Consider the following 23,898-nt stretch of genomic DNA (forward strand, 5'->3'; position numbering starts at 1 on the left):
AGATAGAGCTCACTTCTGTCTTCTAGAAGAATAGAGAGGAAGTCACAGGGAGAGATAGAGCTCACTTCTGTCTTCTAGAAGAATGGAGAGGAAGTCACAGGGAGAGATAGAGCTCACTTCTGTCTTCTAGAAGAATAGAGAGGAAGTCACAGGGAGAGATAGAGCTCACTTCTGTCTTCTAGAAGAATGGAGAGGAAGTCACAGGGAGAGATAGAGCTCACTTCTGTCTTCTAGAAGAATAGAGAGGAAGTCACAGGGAGAGAGAGCTCACTTCTGTCTTCTAGCAGGTCTCAGTGAGACAGAGGCTTTCAGATCTGCTGTGTTGCCTAATCCACCCCTCCTCTAGTCCCTCCATTACACTACCCCCACACACACACACATAGCTGATGCAGCCTGTGTTTCACAGTGTACTTAGTAACACATAGCTGATGCAGCCTGTGTTTCACAGTGTAGTTGGACAAACAGACAGGATGCTAGTTGGTTGGCCTGGGCCAGGCATGTAAAGTAGTCCCTGGTTGTAGCAACGCAATAACCCATAGAACGGTAAGCTTGGACCCTGGCCCCTGGACCCTGGACCCTGGACCCTGGCCTCTACCTACGTGTTGCTCTGTTTCCCTTGGACCTCCTCAGCCTTTTTTTCTGGCTGACTTTTATGTTCGCTAAATTGTTCTAGTCAGGTGTAACATTTCCCCTATATCCTGTGAAAAGGTCTGCCTGTCATCATCCTGATGAAATATCTCCCTGTGGCGAGAGCGTTAAACGAGAGTTTTAGTGAGATGATAATAGAATAGGTTACGCCTGTCAGCACCTCAGTGTTCAGGCCATGAATAACAAACGGTCAAAGGCACAACACTAAAACAGCACTGTTCTGTGTGTGTTCACACTGGGCGACCCTCCTTGAGTGTAAGATGGATACATAGACTGTTCTGGTTAGGGTTCGAGTGGTGCTATAATCGAATATACCATTATGTAAAAGGGGCATTATTTACTGACGATGTGAATAAGACCTCTTTTGCATAGTAAAAGGCGCTGCATGGTCAATCCGACGTCTGCATTGACCATGCAACATTTACAGTGATACAGTCTCAGCAGAATTCAGGGCATTCATACTGTACTTCTTGCACTTCGTGGAGCAGCGCAGAGCTGTTGTGAAGGAAGTTATCAAGGAAGTGAGTTTGTGTTTATACAGGACCTCCCTCCCTCACCTACCGTCAACCAATCATGTCAATGCGGAGCTATACGGAGCATCTGCATTTGGGAGGCGCACCGCAACCCGGTACAGGGCTCGATTTGGCCTCTGCGTGCCTCCAGAGGCTCCGCAATTTCGTCACACCCTCCATACAGTGCCTTAGACCACATTTTCGGATCAAGCGTGAATTGGCTTTAACTCCCTATTTTGTACACGTGATCAGCGCAGTTTAACTACCTAGATCTTTAGTTGGATTAGGGTTGAATCTTCCTGAATTCCTCACCCACAATTGAGATATATTGGAGTTGGTGAAGCGGTCACCAAAGCCTGTTGTTTTCTGATGATCAATTTGAACAGAAACAGCAGGGACTAAGACGTTCCACTGACATCTAGGATCAAACTCCCAAGGTCCGAAGGTTTCCTTATCAGATTTGGCCGATCTGATCCCTGTCACACAGTCGCTGATTTCCCCCAATACCCAATAACAGCATTCCATGGATCAATAAATTATTCCAAAAACATCTTTGACGTTTTGAATCGATAAAATTAACCTACTGCTGTGGTTTATACTGTGCACTACTGTGGTTAACACAGAGAGATGTTTATACTGTGCACTACTGTGGTTAACACAGAGAGATGTTTATACTGTGCACTACTGTGGTTAACACAGAGAGATGTTTAAACTGTGCACTACTGGGGTTAACACAAAGAGATGTTTATATTGTGCACTACTGTGGTTAACACAGAGAAATGTTTATACTGTACACTACTGTGGTTAACACAGAGAGATGTTTATACTGTACACTACTGTGGTTAACACAGAGAGATGTTTATACTGTACACTACTGTGGTTAACACAGAGAGATGTTTATACTGTACACTACTGTGGTTAACACAGAGAGATGTTTATACTGTGCACTACTGGGGTTAACACAAAGATATGTTTATATTGTGCACTACTGTGGTTAACACAGAGAGATGTTTATACTGTACACTACTGTGGTTAACACAGAGATATGTTTATACTGTGCACTACTGTGGTTAACACAGAGAGATGTTTATACTGTGCACTACTGTGGTTAACACAGAGAGATGTTTATACTGTGCACTACTGGGGTTAACACAAAGAGATGTTTATACTGTGCACTACTGTGGTTAACAAGAGAGATGCTTATACTGTGCACTACTGTGGTTAACAGAGAGATGTTTATACTGTGCACTACTGTGGTTAACACAGAGAGATGTTTATACTGTACACTACTGTGGTTAACACAGAGAGATGTTTATACTGTACACTACTGTGGTTAACATAGAGAGGTGTTTATACACTGCTGTGGTTAACAAGAGAGATGTTTATACTGTACACTACTGTGGTTAACACAGAGAGATGTTTATACTGTGCACTACTGTGGTTAACACAGAGAGGTTTTTATACACTGCTGTGGTTAACAAGATAGATGTTTATACTGTACACTACTGTGGTTAACACAGAGAGGTTTTTATACACTGCTGTGGTTAACACAGACAGGTGTTGTCACACTGCTGTGGTTAACACAGAGATATGTTTATACTGTACACTACTGTGGTTAACAAGATAGATGTTTATACTGTACACTACTGTGGTTAACACAGAGAGGTTTTTATACACTGCTGTGGTTAACACAGACAGGTGTTGTCACACTGCTGTGGTTAACACAGAGAGATGTTTATACTGTACACTACTGTGGTTAACACAGAGGTTTTTATACACTGCTGTGGTTAACACAGAGAGGTTTTTATACACTACTGTGGTTAACACAGAGAGGTTTTTATACACTGCTGTGGTTAACACAGAGAGGTTTTTATACACTACTGTGGTTAACACAGAGAGGTTTTTATACACTGCTGTGGTTAACACAGAGAGGTTTTTATACACTGATGTGGTTAACACAGAGAGGTTTTTATACACTACTGTGGTTAACACAGAGAGGTTTTTATACACTACTGTGGTTAACACAGAGAGGTTTTTATACACTACTGTGGTTAACACAGAGAGGTTTTTATACACTGCTGTGGTTAACACAGACAGGTGTTGTCACACTGCTGTGGTTAACACAGAGAGGTTTTTATACACTGCTGTGGTTAACACAGACAGGTGTTGTCACACTGCTGTGGTTAACACAGAGAGATGTTTATACTGTACACTACTGTGGTTAACACAGAGAGGTTTTTATACACTACTGTGGTTAACACAGAGAGGTGTTTATACTGTACACTACTGTGGTTAAGACAGAGAGGTTTTTATACACTACTGTGGTTAACACAGAGAGGTGTTTATACTGTACACTACTGTGGTTAACACAGAGAGGTTTTTATACACTACTGTGGTTAACACAGAGAGGTTTTTATACACTACTGTGGTTAACATAGAGAGGTTTTTATACTGTACACTACTGTGGTTAACACAGAGAGGTTTTTATACACTGCTGTGGTTAACAAGAGAGATGTTTATACTGTACACTACTGTGGTTAACACAGAGATGTTTTTATACACTGCTGTGGTTAACACAGACAGGTGTTGTCACACTGCTGTGGTTAACACAGAGAAACAGTGGGAGATTGGCATGCTTGTGCCACGTGCCTCTGACACTCCTAATGTGTTTTTAGTAGCTGCTTCATATTGATGAATAATGGCCCTAAATGTCTAAAGACTATCCACAGGCTTTACTGCTTCACAGGCCTGGGCTGCTTCTACTGTTGGCCCTCAGGTTTATATGACACTGAGATGACTTATAAGTATATGGTATACGGTCTGATGTACTACGGCTGTCAGCCAATCAATTCAGGGCTCTAACCACCCAGTTTATAAAGCAATATATGGTGTGTGTGTTTGTCATTTCTCTGATGTGTGTGTTCTCCTCCTTGTCTCAGGAGTACCTGGATGTGCTGGGTCGGCCCATGGTGCTGGCTGGGCCCAAGGCCAAGCAGGTCCAATGGACCAATGTCTACCAGGATGCTCTGGTAAGCCACAAACTATCCCACTGATGAGTAGCTACACAAGTGTCACGTTACAGTACATTACTGTAATGTACTGTATTATCTATCTGTTTATAATCTATTATTGCTATATATGGCTTTTTTTATTGTTATTTTATTGTTTAACTTTTTGTTCTTAAAACTGCATTGTTGGTTAAGGGCTTGTAAGTAGGCATTTCCCTTCTACACCTGCTGTATTCGGCGCATGTGACAAATTACATTTGATTTCATTTGATTTAATTCATTTCTGTTTTAATACTAAAAACATTGTAATGCAGTTTACTAGCCAAAAACTGAAACCCTTTTAGTGGCTTACAAACTTCTACTTTGAGTCCTACCTATAACATAGCTATGTTTTAGATTAAAAAACATCATATAAGGCCTCCTGAGTGGCGCAGTGGTCTAAGGCACTGCAGTGCTAGCTGTGCCACTAGGGATTCTGGGTTTGCAACCGGGAGGCCCATGGCCCAGTGTCGTCCGTGTTGGGGAGAGTTTGGCCGGCAGGGATGTCCTTGTCCCATCGCGCACTAGTGACTCCTGTGGGGGGGCGGGTGCAGTGCATGTTGACACGGTCACCAGGTGTACAGTGTTTCCTCTAATTGGTGAGGCTGGCTTCTGGGTTAAGTGGGCATTGTGTCAAGAAACAGTATGCCTTGGTTGGGTTGTGTTTCGGAAGACGCAACCTTTGCCGAGTCCATACGGGAGTTGCAGCGATGAGACAAGACTGTAACTACCAATTGGATATCAGGAACGTGATACAAATGTTTAAAACATTATATAGATGCTAACACAACCTTCTGAAGTCCCATATACTGAGACGTTGATGTTTGTGTGTTCAGGGTCTGGGTCTGGTCATAACTGGGACCATGCCAGTCTTCAACCTCACCGCTGATGCAAATTCTCAGGTAAATATCAGCAGGAGCATGAAGCTCAGGGTTTACACTGATTAACAAATGAATAGACTTGTTATTGCACAGTTCATTTTCAAATGGTCTCAGGGCCATTAGAGAAAGTATTTCTGTCTTCTGTGGCTCTTTGAGGAACACGAATCAATACATAAACAGATATTGCATCGGTACTGAGCCATAACTTAGATACAGATTTCCCATTTCAGAGCAAACTGATTTGCATCATTGTAAAACAACAGGAATCCTGACTTCACAACAGTCCCTTCTGTGTCTATAACTCCCTAATGTTGGCCATCAGTCATGTCTAATGGCATCCTACCATCCTGGTGCACCGACCGACCGCAGGGCAACACTGACCTCCTGAGGTAGCAACAGGCCCAGCAGCTTTGAGAACCATATTTTTCTTAGAGCTTGATGAGAGTGTGGTTGTCCAATGGTTATTTAGCATACAACCTTTCCACAACATTCGGGGAATGGTGCAGGATAGTTGCTTGGCTCTGGAACATTCTCAACACATTTAAGGAACTTGACAAAATAACATTATTTTCTTGGTATTTCATTACTTTAACAGAATGTTTCCTAAAAGTTCAAACATGGTAACATTTTTGTTAATGTTCTAGGAACGTACTCCAAATGGTTTGACATTGGGAATGTTCTCAACTAGTTCAGAGAACGTTAAGAAACAATGTTATTCTGTGGGAATTTCAGTACTTCAGCATGTTTCCTACAGGTTTCCTCATGGTTTTATTTAAAGTCATGTTTTCAGAACATTAATAAAACGTTTAATAAAAACCACCAGAAAACATTTGCAAGGGCCTCCTGGGTGGTGCAGTGGTCTAGGGCATCGCATTGCTAGCTGTGCCACCAGAGACTCTGGGTTCGTGCCAAGGCTCTGTCACAGCCGGCTGCGACCGGGAGACCCATGGGGCGACACACAATTGGCCTAGCGTCGTCTGGGTTAGGGAGGGTTTGGCCAGTGGAGATATCCTGGTCTCATTGAGCACTAGTGACTCCTGTGGCGGGCCGGGTGCAGTGCACGCTAACCAGGTCGCCAGGTGCACAGTGTTTCCTCCGACACAATGGTGCGGCTGGCTTCCGGGTTGGATGCGCGCTGTGTTAAGAAGCAGTGCGGGTTGTCTTTCGGAGGATGCATGGCTTTCGACCTTCGTCTCTCCCGAGCCTGTACGGGAGTTGTAGCGATGAGACAAGATAGTAACTACTAACAATTGGATACCATGAAAAGGGGGTAGGTAAAATAAAAAAATAAAATAAAACATTTGCAACTTTTAATGTTAAAAAGAGATACATTCTGTTTTCAGTGTCAACAAAACACTCTCTCTCGTTGAGTGTGTTCCGGTGTGTTGACCATGCCCACTAATTGGCCTCAGTTGATGTTAATGAATGCTTCTGGGGCAGCAGGTAGCCTAGTGGTTAGAGCGTTGGGCCAATAACCAGAAGATTGCTAGATCGAATCCCTGAGCTGACAAGGTAAAAATATGTTGTTCTACCCCTAAAGAAGGCAGCTACCCCACTGTTCCTAGGCTGTCATTATAAATAAGAATTTGTTCTTAATAACTGACTTGCCTAGTTAAATAGAAATGGGGTATTTTTTAATAAACTAAAAAGCTTTGTTAAAACACATTGTGGTGGGGCAGAGTGGACTAATTCCGTGGATAGAGAACAGAAGATCGTAGGTTTGAATCTCACTAATAAAAAAATGTATGTGTTTGCATGATTCATTTCTATAATGAATGTCCATGTGTCTTATCTGTGCTTGGAGTTGAAAACAGTTAAACTAAGCTAGCAGTGTTTTTAAAATTCTTATTGAAACATTCAGTGAAAGTTTTAAGGAAGTTATTCAAAAACCTCAAAATTAACCATAGAACTTTCAGCGAACCATAGTAAAATCTCCCTGTAACTTAAAAATGTATGTTCCCAGAACAGGTGAAATTTTCACCTCCGTTCTGTTTTACCGGTCAGGAAACTCATGGCTTTGTTCCTAGAACCAATGGGAAACCAAAAACGTACATTCCCACAACTTCCAAGGAACCAAATGTGCTAGCTGGGTAGTGCTGGCTTGAATGTTTTCTTTCGAGCATGGTTCCAGCAACTATGGTGGATGCATCACCAGGCCAGCCCAGTACAGCTCGCTTTGGTTTGGCTCCCTGTATTGTGAATCAGGCTTCAGTGTACTGTACATGTACATCTTCTGTTTGTTAGCTCCCATTGAATCAACTATTCAAATCGAATGGAAAATATTGACTCTTGAGATAATCACACATAACATTAGGACAATGATACTGGAGGGGATGGATGCCGTTTTATGGGCTCTTAACAACTGTGCTATTTTGTGGTTTTTTTTCACATTGTTTGTAACTTATTTTGTACATAATGTTGCTGCTACCGTCTCCTATGGTCGAAAAGTGCTTCTGGATATCAGAAGAGCGATTACTCACCTCGAACTGGACAAAGATTTTTTTTTTTTTATGAGTCCGACACAAAGGATATACTGCTTCTCTGAGACCAGGCCCAAATCCCTGTCATTTGCATGAAGAAAATACGTAAATATAGGGGGCGGAGACCGGGGTGCCTTGCGAGAATGAATTGGCGAGTGGGTAACCCCCTTTTATCATCCGTTCTATTGGCCAACTTGCAATCACTGGAGAATAAATTAGATGATATCCGTTCGAGACTATCTTACCAACAGGACATCATTTTTTTTTTTATATATCTGATGTTTCACCGAGTTGTGGCTGATTGACATCACAGATAATATACAGTTGGCTGAGTTTTCCATTTATTTTTTATTTATTTTTTATTTCACCTTTATTTAACCAGGTAGGCTAGTTGAGAACAAGTTCTCATTTGCAACTGTGACCTGGCCAAGATAAAGCATAGCAGTGTGAACAGACAACACAGAGTTACACATGGATTAAACAATTAACAAGTCAATAACACAGTAGAAAAAAAGAGTCTATATACATTGTGTGCAAAAGGCATGAGGAGGTAGGCGAATAATTAAAATTTTGCAGATTAACACTGGAGTGATAAATGATCAGATGGTCATGTACAGGTAGAGATATTGGTGTGCAAAAGAGCAGAAAAGTAAATAAATAAAAACAGTATGGGGATGAGGTAGGTAAAAATGGGTGGGCTATTTACCGATAGACTATGTACAGCTGCAGCAATCGGTTAGCTGCTCAGATAGCAGATGTTTGAAGTTGGTGAGGGAGATAAAAGTCTCCAACTTCAGCGATTTTTGCACTTCGTTCCAGTCACAGGCAGCAGAGAACTGGAACGAAAGGCGGCCAAATGAGGTGTTGGCTTTAGGGATGATCAGTGAGATACACCTGCTGGAGCGCGTGCTACCGGTGGGTGTTGCCATCGTGACCAGTGAACTGAGATAAGGAGGAGCTTTACCTAGCATGGACTTGTAGATGACCTGGAGCCAGTGGGTCTGGCGACGAATATGTAGCGAGGGCCAGCCGACTAGAGCATACAGGTCGCAGTGGTGGGTGGTATAAGGTGCTTTAGTGACAAAATGGATGGCACTGTGATAAACTGCATCCAGTTTGCTGAGTAGAGTGTTGGAAGCAATTTTGTAGATGACATTGCCGAAGTCGAGGATCGGTAGGATAGTCAGTTTTACTAGGGTAAGTTTGGCGGCGTGAGTGAAGGAGGCTTTGTTGCGGAATAGAAAGCCGACTCTAGATTTGATTTTCAATTGGAGATGTTTGATATGAGTCTGGAAGGAGAGTTTACAGTCTAGCCAGACACCTAGGTACTTATAGATGTCCACATATTCAAGGTCGGAACCATCCAGGGTGGTGATGCTAGTCAGGCGTGCGGGTGCAGGCAGCGAACGGTTGAAAAGCATGCATTTGGTTTTACTAGCGTTCAAGAGCAGTTGGAGGCCACGGAAGGAGTGTTGTATGGCATTGAAGCTCGTTTGTAGGTTAGATAGCACAGTGTCCAAGGACGGGCCGGAAGTATATAGAATGGTGTCGTCTGCGTAGAGGTGGATCAGGGAATCACCCGCAGCAAGAGCAACATCATTGATATATACAGAGAAAAGAGTCGGCCCGAGAATTGAACCCTGTGGCACCCCCATAGAGACTGCCAGAGGACCGGACAGCATGCCCTCCGATTTGACACACTGAACTCTGTCTGCAAAGTAGTTGGTGAACCAGGCAAGGCAGTCCTCAGAAAAACCGAGGCTACTGAGTCTGCCGATAAGAATATGGTGATTGACAGAGTCGAAAGCCTTGGCAAGGTCGATGAAGACGGCTGCACAGTACTGTCTTTTATCGATGGCGGTTAAGATATCGTTTAGTACCTTGAGCGTGGCTGAGGTGCACCCGTGACCGGCTCGGAAACCAGATTGCACAGAGGAGTAGGTACGGTGGGATTCGAGATGGTCAGTGACCTGTTTGTTGACTTGGCTTTCGAAGACCTTAGATAGGCAGGGCAGGATGGATATAGGTCTGTAACAGTTTGGGTCCAGGGTGTCTCCCCCTTTGAAGACTGCGGCAGCTTTCCAATCCTTGGGGATCTCAGACGATATGAAAGAGAGGTTGAACAGGCTGGTAATAGGGGTTGCGACAATGGCGGCGGATAGTTTCAGAAATAGAGGGTCCAAATTGTCAAGCCCAGCTGATTTGTACGGGTCCAGGTTTTGCAGCTCTTTCTGGAAGGCATGGCCAGCCGTTGAGAAATGCTTGTTGAAGTTTTCGATAATCATTGATTTATCGGTGGTGACCGTGTTACCTAGCCTCAGTGCAGTGGGCAGCTGGGAGAAGGTGCTCTTGTTCTCCATGGACTTCACAGTGTCCCAGAACTTTTGGGAGTTAGAGCTACAGGATGCAAATTTCTGCCTGAAGAAGCTGGCCTTTGCTTTACTGACTGCGTGTACTGGTTCCTGACCTCCCTGAACAGTTGCATATCGCGGGGACTATTCAATGCTATTGCAGGATGTTTTTGTGCTGGTCGAGGGCAGTCAGGTCTGGAGTGAACCAAGGGCTATAACTGTTCTTAGTTCTGCATTTTTTGAATGGAGCATGCTTATCTAAAATGGTGAGGAAGTTACTTTTAAAGAATGACCAGGCATCCTCAACTGACGGGATGAGGTCAATATCCTTCCAGGATACCCGGGCCAGGTCGATTAGAAATGCCTGCTCACAGAAGTGTTTTAGGGAGCGTTTGACAGTGATGAGGGGTGGTCGTTTGACTGCGGCTCCGTAGCGGATACAGGCAATGAGGCAGTGATCGCTGAGATCCTGGTTGAAGACAGCGGAGGTGTATTAGGAGGGCCAGTTGGTCAGGATGATGTCTATGAGGGTGCCCTTGTTTACAGATTTAGGGTTGGACCTGGTGGGTTCCTTGATGATTTGTGTGAGATTTGAGGGCATCTAGCTTAGATTGTAGGACTGCCGGGGTGTTAAGCATATCCCAGTTTAGGTCACCTAACAGAACAAACTCTGAAGCTAGATGGGGGGTGATCAATTCACAAATGGTGTCCAGGGCACAGCTGGGAGCTGAGGGGGGTTGGTAGCAGGCGGCAACAGTGAGAGGCTTATTTCTGGAGAGAGTAATTTTTAAAATTAGTAGTTCGAACTGTTTGGGTATGGACCTGGAAAGTATGACATTACTTTGCAGGCTATCTCTGCAGTAGACTGCAACTCCTCCCCCTTTGGCAGCTCTATCTTGACGGAAAATGTTATAGTTGGGTATGGAAATCTCTTAAATTAAGTTCCTCAGTTAGGTGGTTAACAGATGGTTGTACTCTGACGTCCTTGGGTAGGTGGATGGTGTCTGCAAGGGCATCTAGGAATCTTTGGGTTGTCCGAGAATGTATCGCATGGCTTTTGATGATCCTTGATTGGAGTCTGAGGAGATCATTTGTTGTGATTGCAAATGTAATACAATGGCCCTTACACAGCCAGGAGGTGTGTTTTGGGTCATTGTCCTGTTGAGAACAAATGATAGTCCCACTAAGCGTATCGCTGCAGAATGCTGTGGTAGTCATGCTGGTTAAGTGTGCCTTGAATTCTAAATAAATCACAGACAGTGTTACCAGCAAAGCACCCCCACGCAATCACACCTCCTCCTCCATACTTCACAGTGGGAACCACACATGCAGAGATCATCTGTTCACCTACTCTGTGTCTCACAAAGACACAGCGGTTAGAACCAAAAATCTCAAATTTGGACTCATCAGACCAAAGGACACAGATTTCCACTGATCTAATGTCCATTGCTCGGGTTTCTTGGCCCAAGCAAGTCTCTTCTTCTTGTTGGTGTGACATTTTCAACCAGTCCCTAACCGAGTCTGTAATGCCAACATGTTTCAAGCAGACCACCATAGTCCCTGTGCCCAAGAAAGCGACTGAACCTGCCTAAATGACTACCGACCAGTGGCACTCACGTCGGTAGCCATGAAGTGCTTTAAAAGGCTGGTCATGGCTCACATCAACACCATCATCCTGGAAACCCTAGACCCACTTCAATTCGCATACCGCCCCAACAGATCCACAGATGACGCAATCTCAAACGCACTCCACACTGACATTTCCCACCTGGACAAAAGGAACACCTATGTGAGAATACTGTCATTGACTACAGCACAGCGCCATAGTGCCCACAAATATCATCACTAAGCTAAGTACCCTGGGACTAAACACCTCCCTTTGCAACTGGATCCTGGACTTCCTGATGGGCCGCCCCCAGGTGGTAAGGGTAGGTAACAAAACATCTGCCACATCTGCACCATTGAGAGCGTCCTGACCGGTTGCATCAGCGCCTGGTATGGCAACTGCTCGGCATCTGACCGTAAGGCGCTACAGAGGGTAGTGAGTACGTCCCAGTACATCACTGGGGCCAAGGTTCTTGCCATCCAGGACCTATATACTAGGCGGTGTCAGAGGAAGGCCCAGTCACCCAAATCATAGACTCTTCTCTCTGCTACCGCACAAAAAGCAGTACTGGAGCGCCAAGTGTAGGTCCAAAAGGCTCCTTAACACCTTCTACCCCCAAGCCATAAGACTGCTGGACAATTAATCAAATGGCCGACCGGATAATTTACATAATAGTTTTTTTATTGTGTTACTTTTTATTTTATGTTTTACTTTAGTTTATTTAGTAAATATTTTCTTAACTATACAGTGCCTTGTGAAAGTATTCGGCCCCCTTGAACTTTGCGACCTTTTGCCACATTTCAGGCTTCAAACATAAAGATATAAAACTGTATTTTTTTGTGAAGAATCAACAACAAGTGGGACACAATCATGAAGTGGAACGACATTTATTGGATATTTCAAACTTTTTTAACAAATCAAAAACTGAAAAATTGGGCGTGCAAAATTATTCAGCCCCCTTAAGTTAATACTTTGTAGCGCCACCTTTTGCTGCGATTACAGCTTTAAGTCGCTTGGGGTATGTCTCTATCAGTTTTGCACATCGAGAGACTGAATTTTTTTCCCATTCCTCCTTGCAAAACAGCTCGAGCTCAGTGAGGTTGGATGGAGAGCATTTGTGAACAGCAGTTTTCAGTTCTTTCCACAGATTCTCGATTGGATTCAGGTCTGGACTTTGACTTGGCCATTCTAACACCTGAATATGTTTATTTTTGAACCATTCCATTGTAGATTTTGCTTTATGTTTTGGATCATTGTCTTGTTGGAAGACAAATCTCCGTCCCAGTCTCAGGTCTTTTGCAGACTCCATCAGGTTTTCTTCAAGAATGGTCCTGTATTTGGCTCCATCCATCTTCCCATCAATTTTAACCATCTTCCCTGTCCCTGCTGAAGAAAAGCAGGCCCAAACCATGATGCTGCCACCACCATGTTTGACAGTGGGGATGGGGTGTTCAGCTGTGTTGCTTTTACGCCAAACATAACGTTTTGCATTGTTGCCAAAAAGTTCAATTTTGGTTTCATCTGACCAGAGCACCTTCTTCCACATGTTTGGTGTGTCTCCCAGGTGGCTTGTGGCAAACTTTAAACAACACTTTTTATGGATATCTTTAAGAAATGGCTTTCTTCTTGCCACTCTTCCATAAAGGCCAGATTTGTGCAATATACGACTGATTGTTGTCCTATGGACAGAGTCTCCCACCTCAGCTGTAGAGTTCATCCAGAGTGATGCAGTTCATCCAGAGTGATCATGGGCCTCTTGGCTGCATCTCTGATCAGTCTTCTCCTTGTATGAGCTGAAAGTTTAGAGGGATGGCCAGGTCTTGGTAGATTTGCAGTGGTCTGATACTCCTTCCATTTCAATATTATCGCTTGCACAGTGCTCCTTGGGATGTTTAAAGCTTGGGAAATCTTTTTGTATCCAAATCCGGCTTTAAACTTCTTCACAACAGTATCTCGGACCTGCCTGGTGTGTTCCTTGTTCTTCATGATGCTCTCTGCGCTTTTAACGGACCTCTGAGATCACCACAGTGCAGGTGCATTTATACGGAGACTTGATTACACACAGGTGGATTGTATTTATCATCATTAGTCATTTAGGTCAACATTGGATCATTCAGAGATCCTCACTGAACTTCTGGAGAGAGTTTGCTGCACTGAAAGTAAAGGGGCTGAATAATTTTGCACACCCAATTTTTCAGTTTTTGATTTGTTAAAAAAGTTTGAAATATCCAATAAATGTCGTTCCACTTCATGATTGTGTTGTTGATTCTTCACAAAAAAATACAGTTTTATATCTTTATGTTTGAAGCCTGAAATGTGGCAAAAGGTCGCAAAGTTCAAGGGGGCCGAATACTTTCGCAAGGCACTGTATTTCTTGAACTGCATTATTGGTTAAGGACTTGTAAGTAAGCATTTCACAGTAAGTGCAACACCTGTTGTATTCGGCACGTGACAAATAACATTTGATTTCATTTGATGCTGCTACAGATGTAATATCTTAATCTGATCACAATGTTGCAGGACAACTTTCCTGGTAATGCAGGAAATGTAAAACGAGTGTATTTGGGGAATGAAAAAGGCTTCTGAAGTTTGTAACTGCCTTCTTGATTTTCCCTTACAAAAAAATGTATGAACCCCTACAAAAGATTCCACATAATAATTCACATTTCCTGTTGCTGCAGGATTATTTTCCTGCTGTAACAAACTGGCTAAAATTAAGATCCTATGTCAGTATGACAAATTGATTCAGTTCCAGGGTGCAGATATACATTAATCAGCTGGCATAAGGTGTAGATATCGATTAATCAGATGTACACATGGTAATAAATCACAGATGGTGAGGACAGCTTTTCAGCAGTCAGTCTAACGCCCCTGTGTGTGTGTGTGTGTGTGTGTGTGTGTGTGTGTGTGTGTGTGTGTGTGTGTGTGTGTGTGTGTGTGTAGATGCTCATATAGTTGATCAGGAACCATTAACTGGAATGTTTTTATACAGACGCAGCTTGTCCTTGGTGTCATGGGGGTGGATGTTGCAATCAACGAAATTAAGAGGAAGACACCAACATACAGGGTACACACAGACACACACACAGATGCATACACACACACACACACACACACACACACACACACACACACACACACACACACACACACACACACACACACACACACACACACACACACACAGACACACACATACACGGACGCACACAAACACACACTGACACACACACACACACACATACACAGATGCATAGACACAAACACACGCACGCACACACACACAGACACACAGGCACACACACACACGCACACACACACACACACACACACACACACACACACACACACACACACACACACACACACACACACACACACACACACACACACACACAACACAGAAGCAGTGGTTCTAAGTCTTGTTTCTCTCCCTACAGCTTGGAGCCAATGGATACACCTTTGCGATCGACCAAAATGGCTATTTGCTCCTGCACCCCAACCTGCAACCTAAGGTAGGATCAAGACTGTCCTCTATGCATCCCATCCTGCAACCTAAGGTAGGACCCAGACCATAGTAATAGAATGAATAGAACAGGCTTCATTCTATTTCTATGTCCCAGATTTTCCTCCTGACTCCTCCTGACTCTTTTTCTACATCATTAGTATTCCTCTGTTCTGACTTTTTCTTGACTTTTCTACCCAGATACTGGTATTATTCCGTCTGTCTGATTGGCTGCCTGTCTGTCACTCAGATCATTAACTTCAGAGAACCTGTCACCCTGGACTTCCTGGATGCTGAGCTAGAGGACAGTAAAAAGGAGGAGGTAAATACAGTTCAGACAACTAAACACCCACACATCTCTAACATTGTCATAGTTACTACAGCTGTGTGACAGTGGTTCAATGACCAAACCGTTGAATCAAATGTCACAGTTCATTTTTGTTACAGTTTTTTACAATCCCTTTGGCACTAATTTCGGAACCTTGATGTAATTTTTCCAAACTCTAGACACAAAACTCACAACCGATGATCATGCAAATTTTTCCAAACTCTTAACACTTTTTACAATTGCTTGGATACAATACACATAAAGCTAATTTCATTTGTTTATTGAACTAAAATCACCTGTTCAAAATGACACAACTTAACATGAAAGTATTACCATTTCGAAATGCAATTCACACATTACATCTGAGATGACTGTCTATTCATTTCATTACAATGATCTAACTATCAATTGATACAACTGCTCAAAATGATAAGGTACTGTTGCATTACTCTTAATGCATATTTTTATGGAAACTGACAAACAATATTCCATGTTTAGATCATGAAAGTTTCAGGATAACGAGATCCATTGACACCAATTACCGTGGAACATGAACCAATTGGACTATATTATCTATGGATGTGATATGTCATCATCATTCTTTATCAGACACTGTTTCTATGGTCCCATGTACCACTTTTCCAGACCATGTTTTCAGATTTGACATTATTGTACACCCACTTTATTAGGTACACCTATCTAGTACTGGGTAGGGCCCCCTTTTGCCTCCACAACAGCCTGAATTATTCATGGTGTTGTACATTAAGAGATGCCCTTCTGCACACCACTGTTTTAAACAGCTGTTATTTGAGCATTTGTGGCCTTTCTGTTAGCTTGAATGAGTCTGGACATTCTCCTCTGACCTCTCTCATTAACAAGGTGTTTTTTTCCCACAGAACTGCCGCTCACTGAATGTGTTTTGTTTATCGCACCATTCTCTGTAAACTGTAGAGACTGTAGTGCATAAAAATCTCAGGAAGGCAGCTGTTTCTGAGATGCTGGAATCACCATGTGTGGCATCAACAATCATACCACGGTCAAAGTCGCTTAGATTACGCATCTTGCCCTTTCTAATGTTAGGTCGAACAACAACTAAAGCTCTCTACTCTATATACTCTATATACTGAGTTGCAGGGAGCCACATGATTCACTGTTCGAATGTAACCTTCCTTGATGGGCTAAATCAGGTCTGTAGAGCTGATGGCATGACCTATGTCATTGTGTGGGATAATGTCAGGTTCCACCATGCTCAAATGGTGAGAGCATGGTTTCAAGCACATCCACAATTTACCACCCTGTACTTACCCACATACTCTCCTTTCCTTAACACGATTGAGGAATATTTCTCCACATGGAGGTGGAAGGTATATGATAGGCTCCCTCACGAACAAGCCACCCTTCTCCAGGCCATGGATGACGCATGCAATGACATCACGGCAGACCAGTGTCAGGCCTGGATTCACCATGCAATGACATCACGGCAGACCAGTGTCAGGCCTGGATTCACCATGCAATGACATCACGGCAGACCAGTGTCAGGCCTGGATTCGCCATGCCCGAAGATTCTTCCCAAGATGTTTGGGCTAAGGAAAACATCCATTGTGATGTGGATGAGAACCTATGGCCAAATCCACAAGACAGGATTGATGGAAATATACAGTGGGGAAAAAAAGTATTTAGTCAGCCACCAATTGTGCAAGTTCTCCCACTTAAAAATATGAGAGAGGCCTGTAATTTTCATCATAGGTACACTTCAACTATGACAGACAAAATTAGAAAAAAAATCCAGAAAATCACATTGTAGGATATTTTATGGATTTATTTGCAAATTAAGGTGGAAAATAAGTATTTGGTCAATAACAAAAGTTTATCTCTATACTTTGTTATATACCCTTTGTTGGCAATGACAGAGGTCAAACGTCTTCTCTAAGTCTTCACAAAGTTTTCACACACTGTTGCTGGTATTTTGGCCCATTCCTCCATGCAGATCTCCTCTAGAGCAGTGATGTTTTGGGGCTGTTGCTGGGCAACACGGACTTTCAACTTCCTCCAAAGATTTTCTATGGGGTTGAGATCTGGAGACTGGCTAGGCCACTCCAGGACCTTGAAATGCTTCTTACGAAGCCACTCCTTCGTTGCCCGGGCGGTGTGTTTGGGATCATTGTCATGCTGAAAGACCCAGCCACATTTCATCTTCAATGCCCTTGCTGATGGAAGGAGGTTTTCACTCAAAATCTGACGATACATGGCCCCATTCATTCTTTCCTTTACACGGATCAGTCATCCTGGTCCCTTTGCAGAAAAACAGCCCCAAAGCATGATGTTTCCACCCCCATGCTTCACAGTAGGTATGGTGTTCTTTGGATGCAACTCAGCACTCTTTGTCCTCCAAACACGACGAGTTGAGTTTTTACCAAAAAGTTATATTTTGGTTTCATCTGACCATATGACATTCTCCCAATCTTCTTCTGGATCATCCAAATGCTCTCTAGCAAACTTCAGACGGGCCTGGACATATACTGGCTTAAGCAGGGGGACACGTCTGGCACTGCAGGATTTGTGTCCCTGGCGGCGTAGTACGTTACTGATGGTAGGCTTTGTTACTTTGGTCCCATCTCTCTGCAGGTCATTCACTAGGTCCCCCCATGTGGTTCTGGGATTTTGCTCACCGTTCTTGTGATCATTTTGACCCCACGGGGTGAGATCTTGCATGGAGCCCCAGATCGAGGGAGATTATCAGTGGTCCTGTATGTCTTCCATTTCCTAATAATTGCTCCCACAGTTGATTTCTTCGAACCAAGCTGCTTACCTGTTGCAGATTGTCTTCCCAGCCTGGTGCAGGTCTACAATTTTGTTTCTGGTGTCCTTTGACAGCTCTTTGGTCTTGGCCATAGTGGAGTTTGGAGTGTGACTGTTTGAGGTTGTGGACAGGTGTATTTTATACTGATAACAAGTTCAAACAGGTGCCATTAATACAGGTAACGAGTGGAGGACAGAGGAGCATCTTAAAGAAGAAGTTACAGGTCTGTGAGAGCCAGAAATCTTGCTTGTTTGTAGGTGACCAAATACTTATTTTCCATCATAATTTGCAAATAAATTCATTAAAAATCCTACAATGTGATTTTCTGGATTTTTTTTCTCATTTTGTCTGTCATAGTTGAAGTGTACCTATGATGAAAGGCCTCTCTCATCTTTTTAAGTGGGATAACTTGCACAATTGGTAGCTGACTAAATACTTTTTTGCCCCACTGTAGAAGTACAGTAATCAACCCTTTGTTTTGCTTTTTACAGTAAGCCAGGTGAGGAACACTGCAGTTGATGTTTTGCTGTAGTTTTTTTTATTTTTTTGTAGCTAATTATTTTTGCTTTGATTCAAAGAAACCTATGAGGGATTTTATTGTATTTCATCAATAAATGTCAGATTTTGTTTAATGATTCCACTGTGTCTGTAGTATTCTCTTCACTAGTCATTTTACAGTGATGTATTTACGTGTAGTACCATAATGAAACATGTATCACATATTTTGTACTACAATATTTAATGATTGAACGAACAACTACACAGTGAAACTGTCGGTATCTTGTGTGTGGGTGATCTAAATTAATGTTCCTATGGCATTTCATGATAAATTAGTTATTTGAACCAATGATTCTGCAAGTGCAAGGTTTCTTTAAAGATATGAATGCACAATGCAATGTTTTGAACATTGGACAGCCTGTGTTACAAGTGATGACCGTTTTGAGTTTTGTGTCTAGAGTTTTGAAAAATGACCACTAGGTTCTGAAATTAGTGCCAAAGTGATTGTAAAAAACTGTAAAGTATATGAAACTCTCCATCTCTTTTTTGCCTTCCTCCTGTTCTGTCTGTTTCTCTCTCTCCCTCAGATCCGTCGAGAAATGATTGACGGCAAATCAGGGCAAAAGAAAATCAAGACTCTAATTAAGTCAGTTGATGAGGTAAGTCATCAATATGTGGCTCAGCCATGATCAATACGGGCACCATCCAGATATATGAGGCTTAGCCATGATCAATACGGGCACCATCCAGATATATGAGGCTTAGCCATGATCCATACTGGCACCATCCAGATATATGAGGCTTAGCCATGTTCAATACGGGCACCATCCAGATATATGAGGCTTAGCCATGATCCATACTGGCACCATCCAGATATATGAGGCTTAGCCATGATCCATACTGGCACCATCCAGATATATGAGGCTTAGCCATGATCCATACTGGCACCATCCAGATATATGAGGCTTAGCCATGATCCATACTGGCACCATCCAGATATATGAAGCTTAGCCATGATCCATTCTGGCACCATCCAGATATATGAGGCTTAGCCATGATCCATACAGGCACCATCCAGAATAACTGAGTAATGACAAAAATTCAAACTTGTACTGTAGTCCAGGTTGTGTTTGAGGAAGTGATTCTGGTGCTGATCAGGGTGATCTGATGTTGTTGTCTGATTTCAGAGGTACATTGATGAGGCCATGCGGACATATACCTGGACACCAGTGGAGGGCACAGATTACAGGTGAGTGCTAAACTACCAGCCTTCATCTGGATCGTAAACGAAACGGGGAGGGACCACCTGAACTTGCCCAATAAAAAACTTGTTTTGTTTGCAAAACATTTTTCGTTACAAAATGTTTCGTTACGGTTTGCAACGGTGTGCGCTAATGACTATGACCCTGGCGGTAAGACGGAGATTGGACCTGAAGGTATGAGTGAAATCCAACTTTCATCTGACCATAGGAGTGACATCATCTGACCTTGAACTGAGCCTGTGAATAAGGTATATAACTCTGTGATCTAGAAACTTGCTTTCCTGCATTAGTCATCAACCACTGGTGTGTGTACATTTAGAGAATACACTCAGGTTATTAATGTGCCCGCTGTCTACATAGTGGATTATTCACCTGAATCAACATTAAGACACTCCTTTCTCTTGCGAAAGAACACTAGTAGGATCCTAAACACAAATTAACTGCATGCTTTTTTCATTTTATTAATCTCCAAAACTAGGTTGAACGGTTGAGGTTGAATTATAATGATATTTCCTCCAAGCAACACTGCAAATTACATTTGATGATATTCAATAGTCCTAGAAATGCCTGATGAGGATTTTTACTGCATCTATGTTGGCTGGGAGCCAGCTGTTTGGTTTCTGAGCAATGACCCTCTCTTCAATTCTATAAGCTCGTCATTAAGCTTGAACATTTGAACCTATTTTGTTGTGTGAGTGCAGGTTGTTCACACCTCCCAATTAGGGAATGATGTCATGTTTGTTCAAGGCTCTGTGTGTATTTGTGTGTGTTTGAGTGTGTGTGTGTGTGTATATATTAGGGCAGATATAATGTGATTCTGATGTGTCTACCTCTACCTCACCACTCCAGTCTAGGGCTGGTACTGCCCACATACAGTGAGAACCACATCAAGGCTAACCTGAGTGACCAGATCCTGCAGGTGCAGTGTAAGTACCAGGAGACACCCAACACCAGCCCACTCTCTCTCTCTCTTTTCTCTCTCTCTCCCAAATATGACCTTACGCCCCCCTTACTAAGTCAAGGGGGACCCCCCTGGGACCTCCCTGGGTCTCCGGCGAACACCATCGTAGGGACGATCAGAGTGGAGCACTCTATACCCCCCCTCTCCTCTCCTCTCCTCCTCTCTCCTTGCACCCCTCTCCTTCCCTGTGACAGTGACAAGGATATACTGGGAATGAAACCTTTTCTTATACAGCCTCCTTTATCTACAGCCCCCTCTATCTACCCTCTTGTCTTCATACTGTGCTGTTAACTATGGTGATTTTTTTTCTTCACAACTGTTGAAGAAAAAACCTGAACTAGCAGAAAGGTGAAAGCTGTGGTTTTACTGTGTTACTAAGGTGAAAATAATGGTGATCTTGTGCTATTTATTTTCTTTGCCAAATGCTCTCGCCTCTTCTCCACCAACAAGCAATGATTCTGAAGCGTATGTGTTCATAAACATGTTTTTTTTAAATGTTTCCAAACCCGTGAAAACAGGCATGCTTTTCACTCTTTTCTGTTAAGTTTTTGTTATGATTTGTAATGAGTTGTCTTCCTGTTGAGTTCCCTAGATATGTACCTTGTTGCTGTTTTGTATTCAGCTTTGGAATCATTCAGTAGATAAACTCCCATGGCCCATGATGAGGGTCTGTCCTTCCTTCCTCTGTGGGAGTTTGGGTTCAGTGGGTCTGAATGGGGACACCTGTTATCTCTCTCATGCTTTCTTTCTCCAGACCCTGTTGCTCCACTTTTTTCCTGGTTCTTTCTGTTACGTCTATTTCGGGTTTTCATGGTTAACTTTCACCGTGCCGGTTTTGTCCTTTACCGTTTCTTATTTCTTTCAGTTTCTCGACATTCTGATTTCCTATTTTTCTCATTCTGTTCAGTTTCTTGTTTGCTCTTGCAAAAAAGGTGTTTGTTCTTCATTTCTTTTCTTTCTCGTCTGTTTGACTTAATTGGTTTCTTTCTTTTGAGAAAGCAATATTTTTATTCAAATAATAATTGAATAAAATATTGTCTGTGACCCCCCTCCCCCTACCCCAAACCTTTCTTTTCTTGCTCACTACCTCTCTGATGGATCCACACAGTGCAATACACCAAGGGCAAGTATACTCCATATTGGTCCACGTTCCCTACCCTTACGTTCTTAACCTCCTCCCACCCTCGCTGACCCCACCCTCACCTGTCCCAGCCTGCTTGCCTCTGTTCCTGCCCATCTTGCCTTCAAGACCCTCCTCTTCCTCCTCTTCCTCCTCACTCTCCACCCACCCAAACACCCACCCACTCACCCACACTCCTGCTGCAGCTCAGACCCCATCTGTCTCAAGATGGCTCCTCCAGTCTCCAACCTCACCCCCACGTCTCTGGTGCTTCAGTCACACTCACAACACCTTCAAACACCCAAAGAAGACAGATATTATCCACGTTCTCTGTTAAAACCTCTGTATTTTGTCCTCTCTACACCTCCCCTCTGTGGATAGCTCTCTAAACTGGTTGTGTCACTTTACTATCCCTCTCTCTCTCTTTCCTTCTGTCTCCTCTCTCCATCTCTCTGTGTCCCTTTCTCTCACTATTTCTCTACCATCTCTTTATTCCTCCCTCTCTCTCTCTTTCCTTCTGTCTCCTCTCTCCATCTCTCTGTGTCCCTTTCTCTCACTATTTCTCTACCATCTCTTTATTCCTCCCTCTCTCTCTCTTTCCTTCTGTCTCCTCTCTCCATCTCTCTGCGTCCCTTTCTCTCACTATTTCTCTACCATCTCTTTATTCCTCCCTCTCTCTCTCTCTCTCTATCTATCTGCTGTCTCGCGATGTCATTTTAGCTGAAAGGATGTCTTAACTCTCACACCAGTGTACGGGAGTTGAGGGAGCCGCCACCGGTTCCAAAAGAACGTCTTCCATATTAACTGTCCTCCCACTAGAGCAGGCAAAGCTCTACCTGTAATGATGAAGCATTGTTTGTCATTATAATGTAGTTCAACAAACTGAAGTTAACCCCATTGTTTTATTAGTATAACTGAGGCTGGTCCCATTTGAGTTCATTGGTCCACATGATAGTGCATCTGAATGTCACCACAGTTTATCAACTATTTACAACATTATTATGACTATTAATAGTTAGACTATTAATATGTTAGCTTGACTAAGGCCACCGGCATTGTAGCCAAGCTGTTTAAGCTCAGGTGATTAAATCCCCATGTTAGCATAACTAAGGTTATTAGCATGTTAGCTTTAATGAAGTTGACACCTGAACAACAGACTGTGTTAGTTAGCTCAACCAATATTGTCCCTCTCCGTGTCAGCTAGTGCTGCTGACGGATCTCTTTAGGGCCACACTGTGGGTCACCCTGGTCCTCTCATGTTGTTGGGTACGTGGCAGAGCGCCCCGTGGCGCCTGCCTCGTGTGTCGTCCCTCTGTAACCCCTGTCTCCATCAGCTTGTCTCCCTCCTCCCCCATCAGTCCTCAGACTGCTGGGGGAACAGCCCTCTACCTCCTCCTCAAAAACAAAAAAAACATGACCCGGATGTGCACGGCATTGTGGGTGCAACACTACCTGGGCACTGCAGTCAATTAATCAGTTTTCAAATATGTATATGTATCATCTACTTGTCATCTACTTTCTCTACTTTTATAGAGATTATCTAAAATGTAAACGATGTCTGATAAAAGCAGATATATTACAGTGTTTAATTAAGAGACTCATAGATACATCTAACTTTTACATCTGAATGAAAATGAATAAGGTTAGTGTACTAGAGATAAAGCAAGTTGCCCCTTGATATGCCCTTCACAATGCAATGCATTTCCCCCTGATTGTGTGTCTCTTGGTGTCGTGTCCCCTGCCAGTCTGAGGGATGACCACTTCCATCGGGACCCCTGCGCCACCCACCTCCCCCTGCAATAGTTGGCCATGTTGATGCCTGCCTGTGAAATGCACTCATTATGGGTTTATCTGTCTGAGAACTCACTTCCCCTCATGATGTGTGATGGAAGTCAGTTC

At 43.2% G+C, this 23,898-nt stretch overlaps 1 protein-coding gene across 4 annotated transcripts in view; it reads left to right on the forward strand.

The window, feature by feature from the left end:
• Positions 1–23,898, forward strand: part of LOC110493268 (voltage-dependent calcium channel subunit alpha-2/delta-2) — a 296,498-nt gene that overhangs the window by 250,486 nt on the left and 22,114 nt on the right. For 2 of the 4 annotated variants that reach the window (XM_036948226.1, XM_036948228.1), the window contains 8 exons: positions 4,100–4,189; positions 5,044–5,109; positions 14,518–14,592; positions 14,966–15,085; positions 15,281–15,352; positions 19,244–19,315; positions 19,844–19,905; positions 20,768–20,844. In XM_036948226.1, the coding sequence (XP_036804121.1) occupies positions 4,100–4,189; positions 5,044–5,109; positions 14,518–14,592; positions 14,966–15,085; positions 15,281–15,352; positions 19,244–19,315; positions 19,844–19,905; positions 20,768–20,844 (634 nt within the window). The remainder of the gene's footprint in view (positions 1–4,099; positions 4,190–5,043; positions 5,110–14,517; positions 14,593–14,965; positions 15,086–15,280; positions 15,353–19,243; positions 19,316–19,843; positions 19,906–20,767; positions 20,845–23,898) is intronic. The other 2 variants (XM_036948229.1, XM_036948227.1) reach the window with 1 other exon arrangement.

This window comes from Oncorhynchus mykiss, chromosome 17 (assembly GCF_013265735.2).
Source record: "Oncorhynchus mykiss isolate Arlee chromosome 17, USDA_OmykA_1.1, whole genome shotgun sequence".
NCBI classification, from domain to species: domain Eukaryota; kingdom Metazoa; phylum Chordata; class Actinopteri; order Salmoniformes; family Salmonidae; genus Oncorhynchus; species Oncorhynchus mykiss.